The sequence below is a fragment of the Lotus japonicus genome, chromosome 3 (assembly GCF_012489685.1).
Source record: "Lotus japonicus ecotype B-129 chromosome 3, LjGifu_v1.2".
NCBI classification, from domain to species: Eukaryota; Viridiplantae; Streptophyta; class Magnoliopsida; order Fabales; family Fabaceae; genus Lotus; species Lotus japonicus.
In genome coordinates this window covers 63697959-63721025 of record NC_080043.1, presented here as the reverse complement: position 1 = coordinate 63721025, position 23067 = coordinate 63697959, and the positions used below count along the sequence as shown (strand labels likewise).

Genomic DNA, 23067 nt, shown 5'->3' with positions numbered 1-23067 from the left:
GAGGCTGAAGATTGAAAGATGCGGTTAGAAGAATCTTACACGCGCAAGCTATATTCAAACCTTCTAAGCATTCTTTCATTATTGAATTCATTGTGTTTACTATAAGCTTTTTAGAAGCAATCTCTTTGTAAACAAGATTTCTTAAACAATTGTTTAGTTACCTTTAGAAGATCAAGGTTGATCGGATCCTAGAGAAGACTAAGAGAGTGAATCTTAGTGTGAGCTAAGTTAGTGTATTGTTAGTCACTTGTAGGTTTCAAGTGCAGTTGTAACAATTATCTGATTAGTGGATTGCCTTCATTCTAAGAAGGAAGAAATCACCTTAACGGGTGGACTGGATTAGCTTGAGTGATTCATCAAGTGAACCAGGATAAAAATCCTTGTGTGCTTTTCTATCTCTTATCTTAAGCACCTCTTGTGTCTCGAAAAGATTTGCTAAAATCTTAAGGTGGAAGTTTTATTCTGAAAACGTTATTCAAACCCCCCCCCCTTCTACCGTTTTTCATACCTTCAATTGGTATCAAAGCGCAAGTTCTGATTACCACACCTAACAGTGTTCAGTGATCCGGGCCGGTGTGAAAAACAAATGGCTACCACCAGTGAAACACAGAAAGATGGATACAATGCAAATCCTCCCATGTTCGACGGTCAAAGGTTCGAATATTGGAAAGATAGAATTGAAAGTTTCTTTATGGGCTTCGATGCAGATCTCTGGGATATCATTGTGGATGGCTATGAGCGTCCAGTTGATGCAGACGGCAAGAAGATTTCCAGGTCAGAGATGACTGCAGAGCAAAAGAAGCTTTACTCACAGCACCACAAAGCAAGAGTTATTCTTCTTAGTGATATTTCCTATGAAGAGTACCAGAAGATTACAGATCGTGAGTTTGCCAAGGGCATCTTTGAATCCTTGAAGTTGTCTCATGAAGGAAACAAGAAAGTGAAAGAATCAAAGGCGCTGTCTTTGATCCAGAAGTATGAATCCTTCATAATGGAACCTAACGAGTCCATTGAGGATATGTTCTCCAGATTTCAGATGCTTGTAGCTGGAATAAGACCTCTCAACAAAAGCTACACTACAAAAGATCATGTCATAAGGGTCATCAGAAGTCTTCCTGAAAGCTGGATGCCTTTAGTGACGTCAATAGAGCTTACCAGAGATGTTGAGCGTATAAGTTTAGAAGAACTCATCAGCATACTGAAATGTCATGAGCTGAAGCGCTCAGAGATGCAAGATCTGAGGAAGAAGTCTATAGCCTTGAAATCCAAATCTGAGAAGGCTAAGTCTGAAAAGTCAAAAGCTCTCCTAGCTAAAGTAGAAGAATCTGAAGGAGCATCAGAAGATTCTGATGAAGATGAGCTGACTCTGATCTCTAAAAGACTCAACCGCATCTGGAAGCACAGGCAGAGCAAGTACAGAGGCTCTGGAAAGGCCAAAGGAAAGTCTGAATCCTCAGGCCAGAAGAAGTCCTCGATTAAGAAAGTCACATCCTTTGAGTGCAAAGAATCAGGGCACTACAAGAGTGACTGTCCAAAACTGAAAAATGACAAGAGGCCAAAGAAGCACTTCAAGACAAAGAAAAGTCTGATGGTGACTTTTGACGAATCAGAGTTAGAGGATGTTGACTCTGATGGTGAAGTTCAAGGACTCATGGCTATTGTCAAAGACAAAGAAGCAGAGTCAAAAGATGCAACTGACTCTGACTCAGCATCAGAAGAAGATCCTAACTCAGACGATGAAAATGAGGTATTCGCTTCTTTCTCAACCTCTGAACTAAAACATGCTTTGTCTGACATAATGGATAAGTATAACTCCTTATTGACTAAGCATAAAAAGTTGAAAAAGGATTTCTCTACTGCTTCTAAGACTCCTTCTGAACATGAGAAAATTATTTCTGAGTTGAAAAATGATAATCATGCTTTAGTGAATTCTAACTCTGTGCTTAAGAACCAGATTGCTAAGTTAGAAGAAATAGTTGCTTGTCATGCCTCTGATTGTAAAAATGAATCTAAGTATGAAAAGTCCTTTCAAAGATTCCTGGCTAAAAGCGTAGGCAGAAATGGAATGCATGGCATTGGCTATTCTAGTTCTAGTAGAAATGAGTCTTCTATGCCTAAGGCTAAATCATTGTATGAATGCTTTGTACCCTCTGGTACCATATTGCCTGAACCATTACCTACTAAAGTTGCTAACCCCCCTCTCAAAAAGGGAACTTTCTCCATGTCTAAATATCATGCTAAAATTCTTTTATACTATCATTTTGAGAAACCCAAGGTGATCAGAACCTCTGGGGTAACTAACAAGAAAGGACCCAGAAAGTGGGTACCTAAGGACAAGATTATCTATGTTGCAGATATCCTTGATAGCTCCACTGAAACACCAATCATGGTATCTGGACAGTGGATGCTCGCGTCACATGACGGGAGAAAGGCGTATGTTTCAAGAGCTAAAACTTAAGCCTGGAGGCGAAGTTGGCTTTGGTGGCAACGAAAAGGGTAAAATTGTTGGTACTGGTACTATTTGTGTAGATAGTAGTCCATGCATTGATAATGTTTTATTGGTAGACGGCTTAACTCATAACTTATTGTCTATAAGTCAATTAGCTGACAAGGGTTATGATGTTATTTTCAATCAAAAGTCTTGCAGGGCTGTAAGTCAGATCGATGGCTCTGTTCTGTTTAACAGCAGGAGGAAGAACAACATTTATAAAATCAGATTATCTGAGTTGGAAGCTCAGAATGTGAAGTGTCTTCTTTCTGTTAATGAGGAGCAGTGGGTATGGCATAGACGGTTAGGGCATGCCAGCATGAGAAAGATTTCTCAGCTGAGTAAGCTAAACCTTGTCAGGGTCTTACCCACTCTGAAGTTCTCTTCAGACGCTCTTTGTGAAGCATGTTAGAAAGGCAAATTCACAAAAGTCCCTTTCAAGGCAAAGAATGTTGTCTCTACCTCAAGGCCGTTGGAACTTCTGCATATCGACCTGTTTGGACCAGTGAAAACTGAGTCTATAGGTGGCAAGAGATATGGGATGGTCATCGTTGACGACTATAGCCGCTGGACATGGGTAAAATTTCTATCCTGCAAGGATGATTCTCATTCTGTGTTCTCTACCTTCATAGCCCAAGTGCAAAACGAGAACGCTTGTAGGATTGTGCGTGTCAGAAGTGAGTATGGTGGAGAGTTTGAGAATGACAAGTTTGAGAGTCTGTTTGATTCCTATGGAATTGCACGTGATTTCTCTTGTCCTAGAACTCCTCAACAAAATGGTGTTGTTGAGAGGAAGAACATAACTCTTCAGGAGATGGCTAGAACCATGCTCCAAGAAACTGGCATGGCTAAGCACTTTTGGGCAGAGGCAGTAAACACAGCATGTTACATTCAGAACAGAATCTCTGTGAGACCAATTCTGAATAAGACTCCTTATGAATTGTGGAAGAATATAAAACCCAACATTTCTTATTTTCATCCTTTTGGTTGTGTTTGTTATGTTCTTAACACTAAGGATATATTGCATAAGTTTGATGCTAAGTCTTCTAAATGTCTATTACTTGGTTACTCTGATAGATCTAAAGGTTTCAGATTTTATAATACTGATGCTAAAACAATTGAAGAATCTATTCATGTTAGATTTGATGATAAGCTTGACTCTGATCAGTCAAAGCTAGTTGAGAAGTTTGCAGATTTAAGCATAAATGTTTCTGACAAAGGCAAAGCTCCAGAGGAAGCTGATCCAGAGGAAGATGATCCAGAAGAAGCTGGTCCCTCTGATTCACAACCTCAGAAGAAGAGCAGAATCATTGCATCACATCCTAAGGAATTGATTCTGAGCAACAAAGATGAACCAGTCAGAACAAGATCAGCCTTCAGACCCTCTGAAGAGACCTTGCTTAGTCTGAAAGGATTAGTGTCATTAATTGAACCTAAGTCCATTGATGAAGCTCTTCAGGACAAGGACTGGATTCTGGCTATGGAAGAAGAACTGAATCAATTTTCCAAGAATGATGTTTGGAGCTTAGTGAAGAAACCTCAAAGCGTTCATGTGATTGGAACCAAATGGGTTTTCAGAAACAAGCTGAATGAGAAAGGAGATGTAGTGAGAAACAAGGCAAGGCTAGTTGCTCAAGGCTACAGTCAGCAGGAAGGAATAAACTATACTGAAACATTTGCTCCTGTAGCAAGACTAGAAGCAATCAGACTGCTGATCTCTTTCTCAGTGAATCACAACATAATCCTTCATCAGATGGATGTTAAGAGTGCCTTCCTAAATGGATACATATTAGAGGAAGTCTACGTTCATCAACCCCCAGGTTTTGAAGATGAGAGGAACCCTGACCATGTTTTCAAATTGAAGAAATCCCTCTATGGTCTGAAGCAAGCTCCCAGAGCATGGTATGAGAGACTCAGCTCATTCCTTCTGGAGAATGAGTTTGTAAGGGGTAAAGTAGATACAACTCTCTTTTGCAAAACTTACAAAGATGATATCTTAATTGTGCAAATTTATGTTGATGATATTATATTTGGTTCTGCTAATCAATCTCTATGCAAAGAATTTTCTAAGATGATGCAGGCTGAATTCGAAATGAGTATGATGGGAGAACTCAAGTACTTTCTGGGTATACAAGTTGATCAAACACCAGAAGGAACGTACATCCATCAGAGCAAGTACACTAAAGAACTTCTGAAGAAGTTTAACATGACAGAATCCATAATTGCTAAGACTCCAATGCATCCTACATGCATTCTGGAGAAAGAAGATGCAAGTGGTAAAGTTTGTCAGAAGCTCTATCGTGGTATGATAGGATCACTTCTATACTTAACTGCATCTAGGCCAGATATTCTGTTTAGTGTTCATTTATGTGCTCGTTTCCAATCAGATCCAAGGGAAACCCACATATCTGCTGTTAAGAGGATCCTGAGATATCTGAAAGGCACCACTAACCTTGGCTTGATGTATAAGAAAACATCAGAGTATAAGCTTTTAGGTTATTGTGATGCTGATTATGCTGGAGATAGAACAGAGAGAAAAAGCTCTTTTGGAAATTGTCAATTTCTGGGAAGCAACTTAGTCTCATGGGCAAGCAAGAGGCAGTCAACCATAGCACTATCCACTGCAGAGGCAGAATACATCTCTGCAGCAATATGTAGCACTCAGATGCACTGGATGAAACATCAGCTGGAGGATTACCAAATCCTTGAGAGCAACATCCCAATCTATTGTGATAACACTGCTGCAATCTCATTGAACACTTCATACATAGCATTGACACAATTAAAAGGGAGGATATTTCCTCAACTCTCTACATTGCCTTCGCATCGCTGCTTTCTCAAGCTCCAGACGATGCTGCCTATGCTCTAAGAGGACTAAGCTCTGGCGCAACTCCTGCCTTTCAGGACCCTCCGCCACCGTCTCCAGTGTCGTCTCTATTACTCTGATCTCCTCATACAGTTCCTGTTCCCTCTGGAAGCAAATTTGCATTTCTTCCATGAACCTAAGGAAGCTTCTGAGGATGTTGTCCAACTCTGGACTCAAACTCATGCCCAATAGCCGGTTTGTCAAGCTATAGACGCTCGGTTCTTCTGGATGGCGTGCATTGATGAAGAGATCTTCATCGAAGGCTTTCTTCCTCAACTGCTCGATGCATGCTATGAAAGATGTCATTGCTCTTTTAAGTTCAAGAAAATGAGATGTGAAGACTGATATGGTTTAACCGCTACTTATACGCTCAATTCGGTCTCCAAACGTTAATGCTGAAGCTGTTTCTCGAGGATAAGTTATTGGTAACTGAAGCTTCTCTTTACTCTCGTGGTCGGTGGTAAATGTTCTGCATATGCATTAACTCATGTCATTAATTAACTAATTTCTTTTTAATCATTTTTTTATTTTTTATTCCTTCTCCATCTTTTTGAAACTTAGACCTTCTCTAAGGGGGAGTACCTTGTACTTCAAACTAAGTTTTTCACACCACATGTTTTTTGCTTATGACAAAAAGGGGGAGTATAACCTAGTTTTTGATGTGTAAGCTGTGTTAGTGTGATTATTTCTTTTCTTTTGGAGAATCTAAGAGTTCCACCTTTATGACCATAGATGTGTCACTGGGCAAATACAAGGAATACATTTCACTTCTTCTAAAGTGATATTAGTTTGACTCTGATACCCTATTCGTGACTCTGAATACTTATGCGCTCTGATTATTCAAATTCATCTATGTCATGCGTTTTCACTCTGAACTCTTATATTTTTTAGCTCAGAATCTAGACATTACTAACGTTTTCATTAAGTCTTAGATTCAGGGGGAGCTAAGTTCAGAATCAAGCAGTGACTTGAATTCAGAATGAGAAAAATAAACCATTCACATCAGGATAAGTCTAATTCTATTTCTCTAAACTCTGAGTGAATTCATTTATTGTTTAAGAATTGTTCATCAAAATACTTAGTTTTGTCATCATCAAAAAGGGGGAGATTGTAAGATCAAGTTTTGATCTAGTAGTACAACTCTATGTTTTGATGATTACAAGTTAACCTTTTAGTATGAACAATTATGGTACTCTAACGTGTTTTCTGAGTGTGCTCTTAACAGGCTCTGACCTTGACACAATCTCACACAAATCAGAAGCACTATGCTAAAAGAGTGACCCTAGCAACGCTTTCGCAATCTCTATGTTCAGTCTGAACAGTAGAAAAGCTTCAGAAGATCTGAAGTAAATCAAGCTCTGATAAGAACTCAGCTCACTTGAAGTTCTGATGATCCAGACGTTCTGACAACCCAGGCATTCTGAAGGCTCAGAAGTTCTGATGGTGTAGAAGACTCTGAAGATCCAGAAGCTGAAGAGTGAAGACTACGAAGTCTAGAAGCAACTGGCTCTGAAGACCAAGTGTTGATCCTCTGAGTTGAGAATCAGAAGGTACAACGGTCAGAGGATCCATGCTTCCCTCTGACTCTGATCAACAAGCTTCACAAGTTCCAACACGAAGCGTCCTCTGATCAGAAGTCAAACGAGGTTAAAGGTCAAGTCACTATCCAAAGTACAAAAGCAATTGTACTATCCTGACGACCTAACCTAACATTCTCAGCCACAGCAGAAGCTGGAAATTCCAGAACTGCCATCCAACGGTAGCATTCTCATGCAACGTTCAAACCCTAATCCTTGGAGTATAAATAGAGGTTGAAGATTGAAAGATGCGGCTAGAAGAATCTTACACGCGCAAGCTATATTCAAACCTTCTAAGTATTCTTTCATTATTGAATTCATTGTGTTTACTATAAGCTTTTTAGAAGCAATCTCTTTGTAAACAAGATTTCTTAAACAGTTGTTTAGTTACCTTTAGGAGATCAAGGTTGATCGGATCCTAGAGAAGACTAAGAGAGTGAATCTTAGTGTGAGCTAAGTCAGTGTATTGTTAGTCACTTGTAGGTTTCATGTGCAGTTGTAACAATTATCTGATTAGTGGATTGCCTTCAATCTAAGAAGGAAGAAATCACCTTAACGGGTGGACTGGATTAGCTTGAGTGATTCATCAAGTGAACCGGAATAAAATCCTTGTGTGCTTTTCTATCTCTTATCTTAAGCACCTCTTGTGTCTCGAAAAGATTTGCTAAAATCTTAAGGTGGAAGTTTTATTCTGAAAACGTTATTCAAACCCCCCCTTTCTACCGTTTTTCATACCTTCAACCCCTAGGTTTCGGGTTACCCGAACCCAAACCCAAAACCCAATGTGAGCACCGAATCGACAAAAAATCAAAAATATCAATCCGGAAACAACATGAACATAAGCTTATTAAACCTCATTATCATTCCAATACAAAGGAAAAAATATAGTTCATGAACATAAAACTACTTAGTAACTTTTAAAAAAACTCTACTTAGTAGCTTTAATAGTATATATAAGGGTTGGTAATTACATACATAAGACTTCGGGTTTGAATTTGGGTTTGGGTGCGGGTTTAATCAATCCCACACCCAAACCCAAATATGTTTTAAAATTTGGGTGAAACCCAAACCCGAACCCAAACCCAAAAAAATCGGGTTTCGCCCACAATTTTGGGTCGGGTTCGGGTTGGACCCCGCAGGTTTGGGTTTTCCTGGCATCTCTAAGTCCAATCAATGTAACCAGTACGTCAATAATTAAATTAGGAAAAAAAATCAACGCATAAAAATCTGTTGGGAACACGAATGAATGAATAAGCCCTTATACATTGTTTTACGACTTTTATCACAAGTGTGATGTGCTTGTAACACGAATGAATGAATAACTTGATTGACCAGTCATTTCATTAATGAGGTACAAGATTTTATGCGAAACTTAAGAGGACATCATGATGATCATTCTTAGAGTTAACTGTATTAGCAAAGGGATTATAATCATCTCATTGTCAAGTGACTATATCAAGTGAACCATTGTGTCTATCTCTCTTTTCATAAATATTGAGATGATCAACCTATTTAGTACATATAAAGAGAAACATAATTTCAACATGACCTTGGTCTGTATCAGTCCAAAAATGTTAATCTTCGTGTTACAAAAGAGTTCCCTTTGGCCATGCATATGAATTGCAAAGGCATTCTTTACAGCTATTAGTACCAAAATACAGTAAACAAGTTCAAGATGGCTAGTTTTTAACATTAAGGACAAGGGGTCTAACATAAACTCTTGATCCCTCCAGGGAGACCAATAAACTGTCCTACCAAAGGATTATAAGAATTAATGAAATATTATCAGCAAAAAGCCCTGGAGATGATGAACTGCAAGACTGCCCATTAAGAAACTACTCCAGTTGAAGCTTATGAGAAACTTTATCCTCGTCAGTTTCAAAGTAAATTCTGCTTCATCTTCAGGACTTGGAATCTGGATATTAATGTATGAGACTCTGAAATGTATTTGTAGCTCAATCCTTAAGAAGGTGTGCGGCATTGCAAGCTTAAAGTTATCTGAGCTCATGTGGCCTAACTTTTTTGCATTGCACACCCAGATCCTCCAATAAAATTTGTTAATCCTCTTCAAAATCATATGGTGCCGCATTCACTTTAATTCACATGTTTTCTGATCATAACAAGTGATCGGGCAAGAAAACTTTCAGACTCGGAGCTTTGGAAGATATCTCAATGATATCCCCATCTTCGACAGTATAGTTGATATGAGAACCATCAATATATATCACACCTTTTCCACAAGACCAATTAGTGTTCAGTGTATTGTCATCTTTGATCAGTCCATGCATAGAGTCTGACACTGCCCCCGGTGAAATAGGCTCCCTTACCATGTACTGGAGATCCTGAGATAAAATGGGCATTGGAAATCCACCAGCTGAAAGCATTGCAGCTGTTGAACCAGCAGCTGTTGAAACTCTTAGACCACTTGATCTGCAGTTAACTAGTCGTGAACCTGGCTGACCATCCTTCATGATTCTGCAAACATACATGCTTAGTTGGCTTCTTTTAGATTTTTATTATTTTCTCTTTTCATCTTCTTTATCAAGTTTGAGTTGTGGGAGACAGAATTAATACTTTGAGATGAAAATAAGGAAGAAAATAGATGAATCAAAGAGTTTTCATATCTGATGGGAAGCTAGCATTTACCTGAAGGAGAACCTAGAAAGTGCAGCAGGACATGGATGTGCAACTAAGATATCATTTAGAGCATAAGTTGACAAGTCTCGTGTATTAACAGATATCTTTATCCTTGTCAACTTGGAAGGAACAATTTGATCTTCAAGTATACCATCTAAGACCTGAAAATATTATTAGAAATATAAGAATCACATTGTAAATAGTTAGTAGTGAGTGTTAGTAGTTTGTTAGAAGTGAAATAGTTAGTTAGGAAGTTGTGTTATAAATAGCATACTCATTGTAATTTTTCACTATCAATTTTAATAATGAATGAATATTGGAATCAATTTTGCTATTCTCCCTTTTGCTATGTTTGGGATCCCATTGAAGAAATCCATGTGATTTCTAACAAATATTTTGAAAAATAGATGGAAGAATGATTATTACTGAAAGCAGCTAGCTTGCCACAAAGATCGCGTTTACAGTTGTTCAAGGATCATAAAAAGGATGCAATTATGGAGATGACCAAAAGCAAATGTTCTGATGCAAACTAATCCAACAGTAAGATTGAAATAACAGAATAGAGGCTAAAATGGAATGAAAATGGTTTTGTATATTATTGAAAAGGTGAAAATTATAGTAGGGTAACCCACTGCCCAGAGCTAAGTTCCTAAAGAGAGCTATTACTCTCTACATTCACACTAACTGAAAAATTCCCTTCAATACCCTTCTTCCATGCTCCCCTGGGGGATATGGACACACAGTCATTACCTGGTAACAAAATTTTCCATTGTATATTCTCTCACTGCCAACTAACCATTCCTTTGTAATTTCCTCACTTTTTCGTTGGGTGTAGACCCTAGATATCTTGGGTCCATGTGACAATTGCTGAGCCTGTTCTTTTTGGACCCATAACTAATTTTGTGCCCTGTCATTGCACTCTTCTTCAATTATAGCCTTGTCCTCAAGGCTAAGATCAGGGAATTGACTTCTAAGGGTGAGCTCATCTTCCCCATATCAACCGATTTTACCTTCCACGGAATTAAAAATTGGGTCATATCCTACCCACGCCTTGTAATTGATCTAGTTTCTAAAACAGCATTAGGTTCCAGCCAATCCAGGGGGGGTAAATCATGCTCCATTTGGTAATCACCTATTGCCTTATTTAATAAGGCCACGTGAATGATAGGATGTATTTGGGAAGTGCCAGGCAGTTGCAGCTTGTAGGCTACTGATCTGATACGCTCCAGCACTTGGAGAGTTCCATAAAATTGAGCTGATAACTTGGGATCAATCCTTGAAGCTACTGAATTCTGCCTTTCAGGGCATAGTCTCAGAAATACCCACTCCCCAACCTACAAGTCACGTGTCAACCTCTCCCAAGTCAGTTCAAAATCATGAGTAAGAAGAGAATTGTAAAAATGTATCATAGGTCCTTCCATACATAGGTTAGCCAAATTTACCCCAACCTTGGGGCTTGTTTGCATAACATGGAAGTAAACCCCGACTCTCGCAATCCAGCCAATTGGGCCCCCTCCATTGAACAAAGGTAACTCCACCTTCTTAACTGGAACTCCTCCAAATGGTTCCCATGCAACTTCACCTATCCTGAAGCAAAAGATGGACCATCTGACTTCTCCTTCTCTTTACCACTTGAGTCCTTGTTACCACTGCTCCATTCAGCTTCCCTTTCTCGATCTGAACGGCTAAATTTCAAACTCCTGGTTAGCATTGCAATCAGTTTCTCTAGATTTTTATCTCCCTTAGTCTGTATTGCATCGAGCATAGAATGTACATTAGCTACTTACACTTTCCAGATCTGCTACCTTGGCCTCCATCTTCTTCAGTGGGCATCGGTCGTTACTCGTCTCCTTTTCGCGTTGATCTCTGCCTCGGGTTAATGCAGCAGGTCAGACCAGTTTGATGCAAACTAATCAAACGGTAAGTGATAGAATCAGGTAACTCAGAATAGTATATTTATGTAAAATAGGGAATAGGGAGCTCAAGAGCTCTACAAAATGGTAACCCTTCCAGAGTCTATGACTCCTACCAGAGAGATAATCTCTCCTAACAGATTCCTTTCTAAGAACCAGAATGAATCCCCTCTCTTCTTCCTCTTTCAAATACCCCAAATCCCTGAAATCCCGGGACACGTCACTAACTAACTCACATTCCCCTCTCCTGACCCTACTCTTCTTTTCCTAGTGTAAACCTTCCATATCCTGGGCCTCTCACTTGATGCTCCTATGATTGGATCCTCATTAGGATTAAGCCCAAGTACCCTATCAGTAAGATTGAAATAACATAATAGAGGCTAAAAGGGAATGAAAATGGTTCTCTATATTATTAAAAAGATGAAATATACAATAAGGTCACCCACTACTGAGAGCTACGTTCCTACAAAGAGCTATTGCACTCCATTCATACTAACAGAAATACTCCCATTGATACCCTTCTTCCATGCTCCCCCCTATATTGACACACACACCCATTCCCCTATAACTAACTTTTCCCTCATACATTCTCTCAATGCAAAGAGCCAACTCAACATTTCTTTGTAAGTTGTAGCTTCCGCTCTTTTTGTTCAGGTGTAGACCCTCCGTATAACTCATTTTGGGCCCTAAGCCCCTATCAGGTTCATACGGATTTTCACTGCTCGAATATTTTGACTGTAGCACTAGCACTGCAAATTATAGGAAAGTTTCTTCCACCTGATGTTAAAAAGAGGCTGTATATAGTTGGTGAATTGATGTAATTTTCTCATTAACATAGAATGAAACAAATTTGAAAACACAAAGAACTGGCTCCATGTAGAAGTCTGTCTTTTCTAATAATTATAAGGTGAGAAAGCAACGAAAGAGTAATACTATGTGAAATGTCAATTTTCCTATAAGTTAATATACGTCACAACTCACAAGTTTTATCCATTCCACATTTCTACTATTTGCCCCAGTTTCACCTATCAAATTGCCATTTAAGTGGGAGTATGTTCTGCATAGGGTTCATATGTCAAGAGAAAATCCCTTATTTGTAGATATGTAATGAGGGTATGGATTATTTCACAACAAATGAGCATCTGATGCTGAATAGCTGTACAAAATTTGAACCAGTCACCTAAAAAAAAATATCAACAAGGGAATTTCCATTAGGGGGAAACAAGACATAATTTAGAAATTTGGAGAACTATAAGTTTATGAATAGATTCCCCTTCAAAAGATATAGCCACTTGTGCAGCAGGCTTGGAGTTCAACAACTGATAGACAAGATTGGTATCAAATTTTTAAGGTTGGCAACCAAATTGAAAACTGCATTAAAGTTGAGTTGCAGAACCATTTAGACATTTCTCATCTCCCATCATGGGTTAGAGGTTGATAAGTGCCAAATTTACCTGATTTTCTATATTAATTTCGGCACTTATTTGTTCTAAATGTGTACGTTATCTTTCAAATTATCCCTCAATAAGGTTAATTTAGTAAGTAGATAGTTTTTATATAGATAAATCTAAGATATGTTAGTTTTACCATTTAGACTCTTTGGTTTTTATTGTAGGAGAAAAGTCAAGAAGATCCAACCATTTGAAGATCAAAAGGGCTAAAAATATTGAAGTCCGCTTAAGCCAAATGTTTCCTCGCTTAAGCCAAATTACATGGCAGTAGCAGTGGTTCTGGAAGACAATTCGGCTTAAGCGAGAATTGGTCTCGCTTAAGCCAAAGACCTTACCTGAAGGTGAAGAAACCTGCTCGCTTAAGCGACACCTTTATCAGCTTAAGCGAAACTGTTGCCCTGTTTTATAAAAGGCTCGACCAGATCAGAATTGAGGCATCTCTTGACATATTTTGGACCTCTTAGAGAGAAAATTGCATAGAGAAGAAGGAAAGGAACTTTGGGAGCTTTGATCCCCCATCCATCGTGCTGGAGACACACCGAGGACGGCACGGGTCACCGCTTTCACCTTAGTTTCCTCTTGTAAGCTTTGTAAGCAATCCATGGACATGGGTTGCTAAGTTTCTTTGTTGGATTTGGATGTAGCCTTTAACTATGACTTGTTCTTCTTGATTTCTATATGAAAATATCGTTTCTATTACATGATTCAATGGTTTTCTCTTGTTCTTAATGCTATGTTTTAGTTTGCGCACCTAGAACATATCGCTTGATTCGGCGTAAGAGCGGAAGCTACAACGTCTAGAGTCCGACCTAGAGTTAACCATCTAATAAATCTAATTGCTAGGAATAGAGTTAGGTTTGTTAGTCCCTTAAACATCTGAGCTTAAAGATAACTTAGCTTTTCTATGCATGTGAGGAATCAATGTTTAGGAAAGTAAGTTATAGATATCCACTCATGTGAGGAATCAATGAAGTAGGGTAGAAATGGTGTAGATGAATCATGGATATGAATGAATATTCATATAGAATCATAGGACACTAATAGTTAAACGGTGAACTCCAATTCCAACAGCTTTCTCTCTTGATATCAATCGTTTTACTCTCGCTTTGTTTAATTTGAATGTGTTTTGGTCACCGAAACAATTATGAACCTTTTGAAAATCTATTGCTTGGGTAATTTTACTAAAGAACGACATTTGTGTTAGCAATTCCCTGCGGATACGACAAAACCCTATGCTATACTACAATTGAATCTTGAGGATTTTGAAAGTAGTATCAGTGTAGAAAAATCTCTCAACAAAATGGCGCCGTTGCCGGGGAATTGCGTCAATACAAAAGCATTGCTTTAGTTTTTCTTACTTTGAGCAATTGTGAATATAGTGTATAGTTTTAATTTCAGTTAAATTTTCCTTGTTGTTGCTAATCTCTTGTGTTAGCTTGTGTTTTCTTGTTCATTCAATCGACTTGCTTAAGAGAAAATAGCAACAAGAAGCTTCTGAATCACCCACTTCCAAAGATGCAACGACCATCCCTAAGAGATCAGGTAATGTGGTGTGATATTTGTTTTGATACTCACTATGTGGGTTATTGTCATTTCCAGGAAGAACAAGTTCCACCACCACCATACCTACCATATTACTCCCCAGAACATGATAAGATTGCTAGGCTTGAGGATACCTTGGCCCAATTCATGCAGATTTCAATAGTTAACCAAAAGATTACCGAGGCTTCCATCAAGAACCTAGAAAATCAAGTGGGGCATCTAGCACATCAAATAGCTGAATATGGTAAGGTTGTTGTGGAAACAAAAGAAATTGAGAAAGAAAATGAGGAAGAAGGTGAGGAGGAAGAAGAAGTAAAAGAAAAAAATGATCCACCAATTCACAACTCACCTCAAAATTCCCCAAAGGTAAAACATGAAGAGGTTGAGGTAAGCTTTGAAGTTTTTGATGATTTTCAGCATCACCAATGCATTGGTATGATTTATATCGTTGAACATATAGATTCTGTATTTGGTGATAGGTTTGATGAAAATATTTCACTGAATACTTCAAAGAATGTATATAGCTTAAATTGTGAATTAGGGTTGATTGAAAAAAGAAAGAAAAAGAATGATTTTTGGATGGCTTGGAAATGTTTTGATAGAACACTTGATGAAAACCAGGTCAAAAAGCCAAAGAAGCGGAAGGGGTTATACTATAACCCTTGTTTGTGGTCACCATGATAGTTTTTGTGTCAAGCTAATGACGTTAAACAAGCGCTTCCTGGGAGGCAACCCAGTGTTTAGTTAGATTTTCCAGTTTTCTAGTTATTTTAGTAAGTGACATGGTGATTTTGTGAAGTTTCACTTTAATTTGTGTTTTCCTGTGCTTCACAGCTTTTGGTCACCATATTGAGTATGTTCAAAGGCTTAGAGATCAATGATTTGATGGATTTGTAAAAGATAGGGTTGTGACTTGTTTTTGCATGTGAACTTAAGTAAATTGTGCATCCTGTGATTTTCTGTTTAAAACCTGAGTTTCACAGTTATAGCAGGTCTAATTTGATGCTTACCATGCATATGAATTGATGATTTTTGAGGTTGGTGTGTTCTGAGAAAATTGAGGTATGTAGTAGTGTGCACATGATGAAAAACAAGTCACTCTATGTGATTTTCTGCATTAACTGTGCAAAATTGCTTTCCATAACTTTTGAACAAACTCATGTTTGTGTTTAAATGTTAGTTTTCAAATATTAGAATAGGATCCAATGTGAAAATTTAGGCTTTGAAGTGAAAGTGCATTAAGACTGCTCATCGTGTAGTTTTCTTCATCTTGGAGTGTGCCATATGGGGATGTACTTCAGCTGTGCAGTTTAAGGCCTCTCACAAGTTTTAAATGATATGAATGGTGAGTCTAAAGACTTAGAAAGCTAGGAAAATGTGAAAAGAAGAAATTGAGGTGTAGGGTTGTGAAAATAGCATAATTGTGTGTAAAGGATGAGTTAGAGTATGAAATAAGAATCTTGTGTCTCTTTTCATGATTTTAGTCTTCACACAAGTTTCTTAGATGATAAGTAAGTGGTTTATCCTCTTATGAAGCATTGAGAATTGATGAATCAAAATTTGAGGTATCCACTTGTGTAAATAGTCAAAAAGAGTGCTAAATTGAATTCATGTTCTTTAATGATTAACATGTGGAATTCAAGGGAATCACAGGTTTAAATTGAAGATAGAAATGCCTCATTATGATTGAAAATCAAGGAAGAAGAGAAATACAAATTTTGGAGGTTAGACTTGTGAATTTTGGCAAGACTTAACTGTATTATGCTGCATAATTACAGGTACTTCGCTTAAGCCAGTCAAATGATCGCTTAAGCCAAAATCAGAAAGCAGTTACAGTGTACCAGGGTTCAATTTCGCTTAAGCCAGAGCAAGTTCCGCTTAAGCGACACTCTGAAGAAAAGATAGCACACAAGAACTGGCAAGTTCGCTTAAGCCTGAAAATTCTCGCTTAAGCGAGATACCTATTAAATAAAAAAATCACTCACTCTTTAAAACACAAACCCCACTCTCACACACAATCACGTGTCACTTCCTCTCACACACAAGAGCATGTAACTTGGTTCCATTGCACACACATGAGCAGGATTTTAAACTCCTTGGTTCCAGTTTCTCCATTCTCTCCCTTTCAATTGTACTTGTAAATTGGGGATTTTGGTTGTCTACTTCTCAGGTAAAGTTTTCTCATTCCTCCCTCAATTTGATTTCACATTCTAGAGCTCTAAATTTGGAGATTTTGATTGTGCAAGCACTGATGAGCATCGAGGAATTTGTGGTCTCATTAGGAAAATAATTGCATGCTTTGAATAGGACTGTTTGAGGCTCTTAAGTTTGGTTACGAGATTGTAAACTCAAATTGTTATATGCTTCATATGTTAAAGGTTGTGCACCCTAGGTGTTTGACAAAATGCATGAATGAAAATGTTAAAATTGTCTTCTACCTAATGCATGAGATCTAGGCTGTTCAGGAGCAAATGTTGCAGCACAGACAGGGTCGTGATGCTTGGCCTGAGGACAGGCCGAATTCCAGGGAGGAGGAGAGAGCTGCTGGACATGGAGATGGAGATGAAGCTACTACTTCTGCAGCAGCTAACATGAGAGCTAATGATTACATGATTGCTGTTCAGGAGCAGGATGGAGTTGAGGATTGATGACCACAGCCACTCATCCAAGTTCATTTTTATTTTCCGTCATTTCACTTTCTAACTATTAGTACTTTCCTTGGTTTTGGTTTTTATTTTGCTGTGTTCTTAATTGCTAGCACATGTTTTGAATTTTGGATTATGAGTTTGTTTTGCTCACTGTTCTGAGTTGCAAATGATTGGCTGTTGGTTTAGGTAATGAGCATGGGCTATGAAATGCTAAATTGAGCATGATGTGTGTTTTTAAAAGTTCTTAGTTCATTGTGATTGCACTAACTTGGTGTCATTATATGATATGAATGCATCATTCACATGAATGTCATAGGCTCATTTTGAAAATGCTTGAAATCAGGGACTCCTAAGCCTAGTGAGGAGTGTAGGCAAACACTTGGTGAGATTCGAGAGATTCGTCATTGTTTTGCACAGTTTTACTTGTTTGAGTCTCTAACTATTGAATTGCATGGGAATGATAGAAAATGATCAAGGCAATTTTGTTCTTTAGTGTACATAAACTACTTAGCCAAATAAGTCTACCATTGATTAGGAATTCCAATTGCACCCCTTTTGAGCCTAAATGGAAATTTTGTTGTTCTTTGTGTATGATCCCGAACTTAAATGACAAAAAAAAACAATGTTTCTCCCATACTTTTTAAGTTAAGAGAGCACTTATGTGAGGATTGTATGCTAATGTGCTAAGTTGGGGGGAGTGGAGGCTTTGATATATTTTTGTTAGTTTTCTATCCTTTGTATATATAATGTTTGAAAAAAAAAATGCTTGTGCATAGTCTATCAAAAAACAAAAAGAAAACAAAAAGAAAAGAAAAGAAAAAATGATTGAAAAAGAATGGAAATGAGAAGAAAAGGGGTTTATGTGCATGAAATTGTGTAAAAGGGGTGAAAAAAGAGGATTGGTAGAAGGAGAGTGAAAAATGTTCATAATTTTTGCATGAATCCAAATGTAATTGCTCTCTTGACTTGAAAATATCTTGAAATCTAGAAAAACCAATTTTCTTGATAACCCTAGCCACATTACAACCCAGAAAGACCTTTGTGATTTTTGAGTTTCCATGCAGTTTTAATAGTTGATGAGACAGGTAACAAGTTTGACATGTTGTGAATCAATGGCTGAATAGTGTGAAACACTTACCTCATTGAGAATGGAAGAGTAGTGAATAGTTTGATGAGAATTTGAATGGTTCCCTGATTGAAGAGTATTGGATTCAATGTTATGTCAATGATTTCATGCTGGTGTGTTTTTGTATAATTACTGTAACCATTTGTTGTGGGCTTCACATGTTCTAGTTGGTAATTGATGCTTGAATCATGCTTGTGAAAAGAAACTTTGACATTAGTAGTTCATAAGCCATGCTTGTTCAAGAACCTTTGTGAATATGTTTTGTTAGCCAATACCTTTTGTTTGAGGACAAACAAAGTTTCAAGTTTGGGGGAGTTGATAAGTGCCAAATTTACCTAATTTTCTATATTAATTTCGGCACTTATCTGTTCTAAATGTGTACGTTATCTTTCAAATTATCCCTCAATAAGGTTAATTTAGTAAGTAGATAGTTTGTATATAGATAAATCTAAGATATGTTAGTTTTATCATTTAGACTCTTTGGTTTTTATTGTAGGAGAAAAGTCAAGAAGATCCCACCATTTGAAGATCAAAAGGGCTAAAAATATTGAAGTCCGCTTAAGCCAAATGTTTCCTCGCTTAAGCCAAATTACATGGCAGTAGCAGTGGTTCTGGAAGACAATTCGGCTTAAGCGAGAATTGGTCTCGCTTAAGCCAAAGACCTTACCTGAAGGTGAAGAAACCTGCTCGCTTAAGCGACATCTTTATCAGCTTAAGCGAAACTGTTGCCCTGTTTTATAAAAGGCTCGACCAGATCAGAATTGAGGCATCTCTTGACATATTTTGGACCTCTTAGAGAGAAAATTGCATAGAGAAGAAGGAAAGGAACTTTGGGAGCTTTGATTCACCATCCATCGTGCTGGAGACACACCGAGGACGGCACGGGTCACCGCTTTCACCTTAGTTTCCTCTTGTAAGCTTTGTAAGCAATCCATGGATATGGGTTGCTAAGTTTCTTTGTTGGATTTGGATGTAGCCTTTAACTATGACTTGTTCTTCTTGATTTCTATATGAAAATATCGTTTCTATTACATGATTCAATGGTTTTCTCTTGTTCTTAATGCTATGTTTTAGTTTGCGCACCTAGAACATATCGCTTGATTGGGCGTAAGAGCGGAAGCTACAATGTCTAGAGTCCGACCTAGAGTTAACCATCTAATAAATCTAATTGCTAGGAATAGAGTTAGGTTTGTTAGTCCCTTAAACATCTGAGCTTAAAGATAATTTAGCTTTTCTATGCATGTGAGGAATCAATGTTTAGGAAAGTAAGTTATAGATATCCACTCATGTGAGGAATCAATGAAGTAGGGTAGAAATGGTATAGATGAATCATGGATATGAATGAATATTCATATAGAATCATAGGACACTAATAGTTAAACGGTGAACTCCAATTCCAACAGCTTTCTCTCTTGATATCAATCGTTTTACTCTCGCTTTGTTTAATTTGAATGTGTTTTGGTCACCAAAACAATTATCAACCTTTTGAAAATCTATTGCTTGGGTAATTTTACTAAAGAACGGAATTTGTGTTAGCAATTCCCTGTGGATACGACAAAACCCTATGCTATACTACAATTGAATCTTGAGGATTTTGAAAGTAGTATCAGTGTAGAAAAATCTCTCAACAGAGGTACCTTCTGAACCTCAAGCCAATCCTATCTTTCTTTTCTGGTACTCTGTAATATTGAGCTTAGTCTCAACCTCTCCTTTAATATATAAATTTGGTTTTTCCAAAAAAAGAAGTTAAGTTTCAGAATAATAATGGGCTTAACAGAAGTAATTAGCAGTTCATTATTATGACAACAGTGTCATTAAATTTAAACATTTCAAGCTTTTGATCCACAACATGCAAGCTGCTACAGCTTCAGTTCATATCTCAGAAGAATAATGATTACTGTTAATATTTCCTATAAAGGTATAAAAGAGCTAATCTTGCCTGTTCAAAGTTTTCAGCAGTTGCAGCACAAAGATGGCCAGTGCTTCTGCTAGCATCAAACTCACTGCTGAACTGTTCCACCTATTGCAATTGAAATATGACCAAAACAGGTTACTTGGTCAGGTTGGTTTTTTGTGAAAAGCAAACTGACAGTCACAATCACATATTCCAAAGATGATAAAGTAAAATGACTGAACTCTGAAAGCAATGTTTCAATATTAAAACCAAAACTACATGTGTACAGACCTCGTCAATCCGCGTAGGGTCAGAATTCACTCCAAGAACAGGAATTTTGTCATCCATGAAATGGCTGGCCTGCAGAAGAGTTCCGTCACCACCAACTGTAACAACCAAGTCCACTTCATTGATTGGCTGTGACAAGTTGTTACGTGGCACAGCTTTCCATTCAACTGACTTTTTCTTTAAAATTGCTTCACAAAAGTTTATGGTATCATGGTGCACCTTACGCCTACTATCCAAGAAGTGTAAGATCTGCAATTTTTCCAACAGAATTTAAATTCCAAGAATCCAAATCACACAAGAAAGACGGTATGCTTAGAACCCAGTCAAAACCCTTACAACTGCAGCATCCCTTATTATGTAAGAATTCATTAAGGATCGATTTCCTGGATGCAGTGAAGATTAACTCTTCTCATGACACAGAATTATTTTCTTGGTTCTAGCTCATTTGTAAGAAATTACAATCACCCCCTTTTACCAACACAAACAAAGCATATACTTCATCCATTCCGAAATGGTTGTTGTTTAAGGTTATGCACATAGTTTAAAAGAGCTCATTAATTGTTATATAATTTGACCGAAATACTGTTATTTAAGTTGAGTTAAATTCAGAGAGAGAATAATAGTTATTAGTTATGTAACAAGTGAGAAATGTGATTTGTGAAAATTGTAGGTGGTATGTGAGAGATATAATATTAAATGGGGTATATATGGAAGAATATGCGATAAATAGTATTGAATTTCTAAAACAACAACCAATTTGGAAAATAGGTGAAAAGCTAAAACAACAATCGTTTTGGAACAGAGAGAGTATTAATAGGAGCGTTCAGCATTCACCATTCAACCAAGGCTTTTCTATGGCAATATAGCCGGACAGATACAAAAATAGAAATTTGTTTGATTCTATGATTTCCCACTTGGCCATTTGACTCAATCAAGCATAGCCTCACCCCCCGTGCAACATTGACATTTTATCAAGCATGTTGCGTGCATATAGACATGGGAAAGTGCCAGACAAACTCATGAACTATGGATTCCTACAAGGTTGAATAAAACAACAAACTAGTGGAGATAACCACCACCAAGCATGTGGAAGAGACGATGAAACAAAATGGGAAAATGGCGGGTGCAGACAGAACCAATATCGAGAAGAAGCGTTACCTGAGGGTGAGTGTGGGGAGGTGGTGCCGAAACGCTGAAGGGTTTTAGCAGCAGTAGCAATCTCTTCATCACCGCTTGGTTTGATCTCTTGATTCTCCTCAAAAGAATTTGAGCAATGCAAACATAAACAAGCAGCAACTCTGTTTCTTTTGAAGATGATTTTTCTATTATATTTTTTTACACCCAATTTTATTTTATTTTATTTTACAAAAGACATATATTTTTGTTTTATGTTTAAAATTTAAAAGAAAAAACCAAAACTAGTTGCCATTGATTTTGCTACCAAACTCACATTTTTTCACCATCCAAATTGATGCACTTATATCTATGGGAACTAATTATACACCTTATACACCGCAAATATAAGTGCGGAATATAATTATACATTACACAATCATAAATGCGGAAAAAATGTCCAAATGGGATAGTATGAGAATGTATACCAAAATTCATGTCCAAATTAGTTTTCAATTTCATAAATTCAGTTTTAGTTTGTTGCATTTTTAGTTTTAAAAAATTGTTACCATCTTTGTAAATTCAGAGAAGATCTTGCATCATCTTCAAAAAAATTCATACCATCTCCTCCCATCTCTCCACCCTGAATCAGCCTCCGCCCCACCAAACCACCACAACCACCGCTCTAGGTCGTACCTCCATCGTGAATTCGTTTCCATGTCTCGATCTCTCTACTTCTCGAATTTGTTCCTCGCTTTCCTCCTCCACTTTTGCTATGTGCAACAACTTCTCCTCCTTCTCTTTGAATGTGTGTGTGGGTGATTGAAAAGGGAAGAGGAGAAAGGGATGTCTTCCTGCATTGTACATTATCCCAATGTTGGTGTTGCTGATGAGAATCCCAAACCCTGGAATTTGGCACAAACAAGCGTGTGTTTTCTAGGTCCAATTAGGTAAAAATCTATTGTGTGGACATAGATTTAGTTACAATATGATGCACATAAGTTCCTTGACCAGTACATGGAGGCTCGTGTGGGAGCCACTAGGCATGATACAGTTCGTCGCCCTATGGAGGATGCTTCGTCTACTACGGATGCACCTGCTACTTGAGTTATGTGAAAGGTATTTGAGGGTAGGGTGTTTTGTTGTATTAAGCCAGCTTGACCAGTGTACGTATGTGCATTCACGGTTTTGGGACAGGGTAGTTCCCCACGCTTTTGTTTGATATATCTCACTTTTGTTCTTGGTATGTATCATATCTACTTATGGCCAATGCCTTCAGATGACACACTTGACTCCTTTGTGTATATATGAGTTATGTTATCTAATGAGGCATGTTTTTTTGGAAATATATCCTAAAAAAATATATAAAAATAACATTATTTCTCATTGTTTTCGAAAAATCACTACCATGTTTAATTGTGTTAAGGTTAGTATCGTGACTCTCGAAAATTGAGGTGTTACACTTCCTAGTTTCAAATCATAAATTGATAATCAAATCTTGAGGGAATTATTAAATAGTTAGAT

The 23067-nt window shown here is 37.6% G+C and overlaps 1 protein-coding gene across 1 annotated transcript; it reads right to left on the bottom strand.

Annotated features, from left to right (window-relative positions):
* Window positions 1-8459: 8459 nt before the first annotated feature.
* Window positions 8460-22029, bottom strand: LOC130745243 (NADH kinase). The gene is made up of 5 exons (XM_057597415.1): window positions 21589-22029; window positions 20434-20679; window positions 20188-20268; window positions 9578-9729; window positions 8460-9406 (listed from the first exon to the last, which is right to left on the bottom strand). Exons 1-5 carry the CDS (start codon window positions 21655-21657, stop codon window positions 9046-9048), a joined length of 909 nt encoding a protein of 302 aa, XP_057453398.1. The 5' UTR covers window positions 21658-22029; the 3' UTR covers window positions 8460-9045.
* Between the last annotated feature and the right edge of the window lie 1038 nt (window positions 22030-23067).

Bases quoted from the DNA above. Each gene is read 5' to 3' on its own strand.
- LOC130745243 (XM_057597415.1), bottom strand. From the start codon at position 21,657: ATGAAGAGATTGCTACTGCTGCTAAAACCCTTCAGCGTTTCGGCACCA. The intron at 9,730-20,187 runs GCAAGATTAGCT...TAATATTTTCAG, and splicing joins CTGCTGAAAACTTTGAACAG to GTCTTAGATGGTATACTTGA. The intron at 9,407-9,577 runs GTAAATGCTAGC...GTATGTTTGCAG, and splicing joins CTTTCTAGGTTCTCCTTCAG to AATCATGAAGGATGGTCAGC.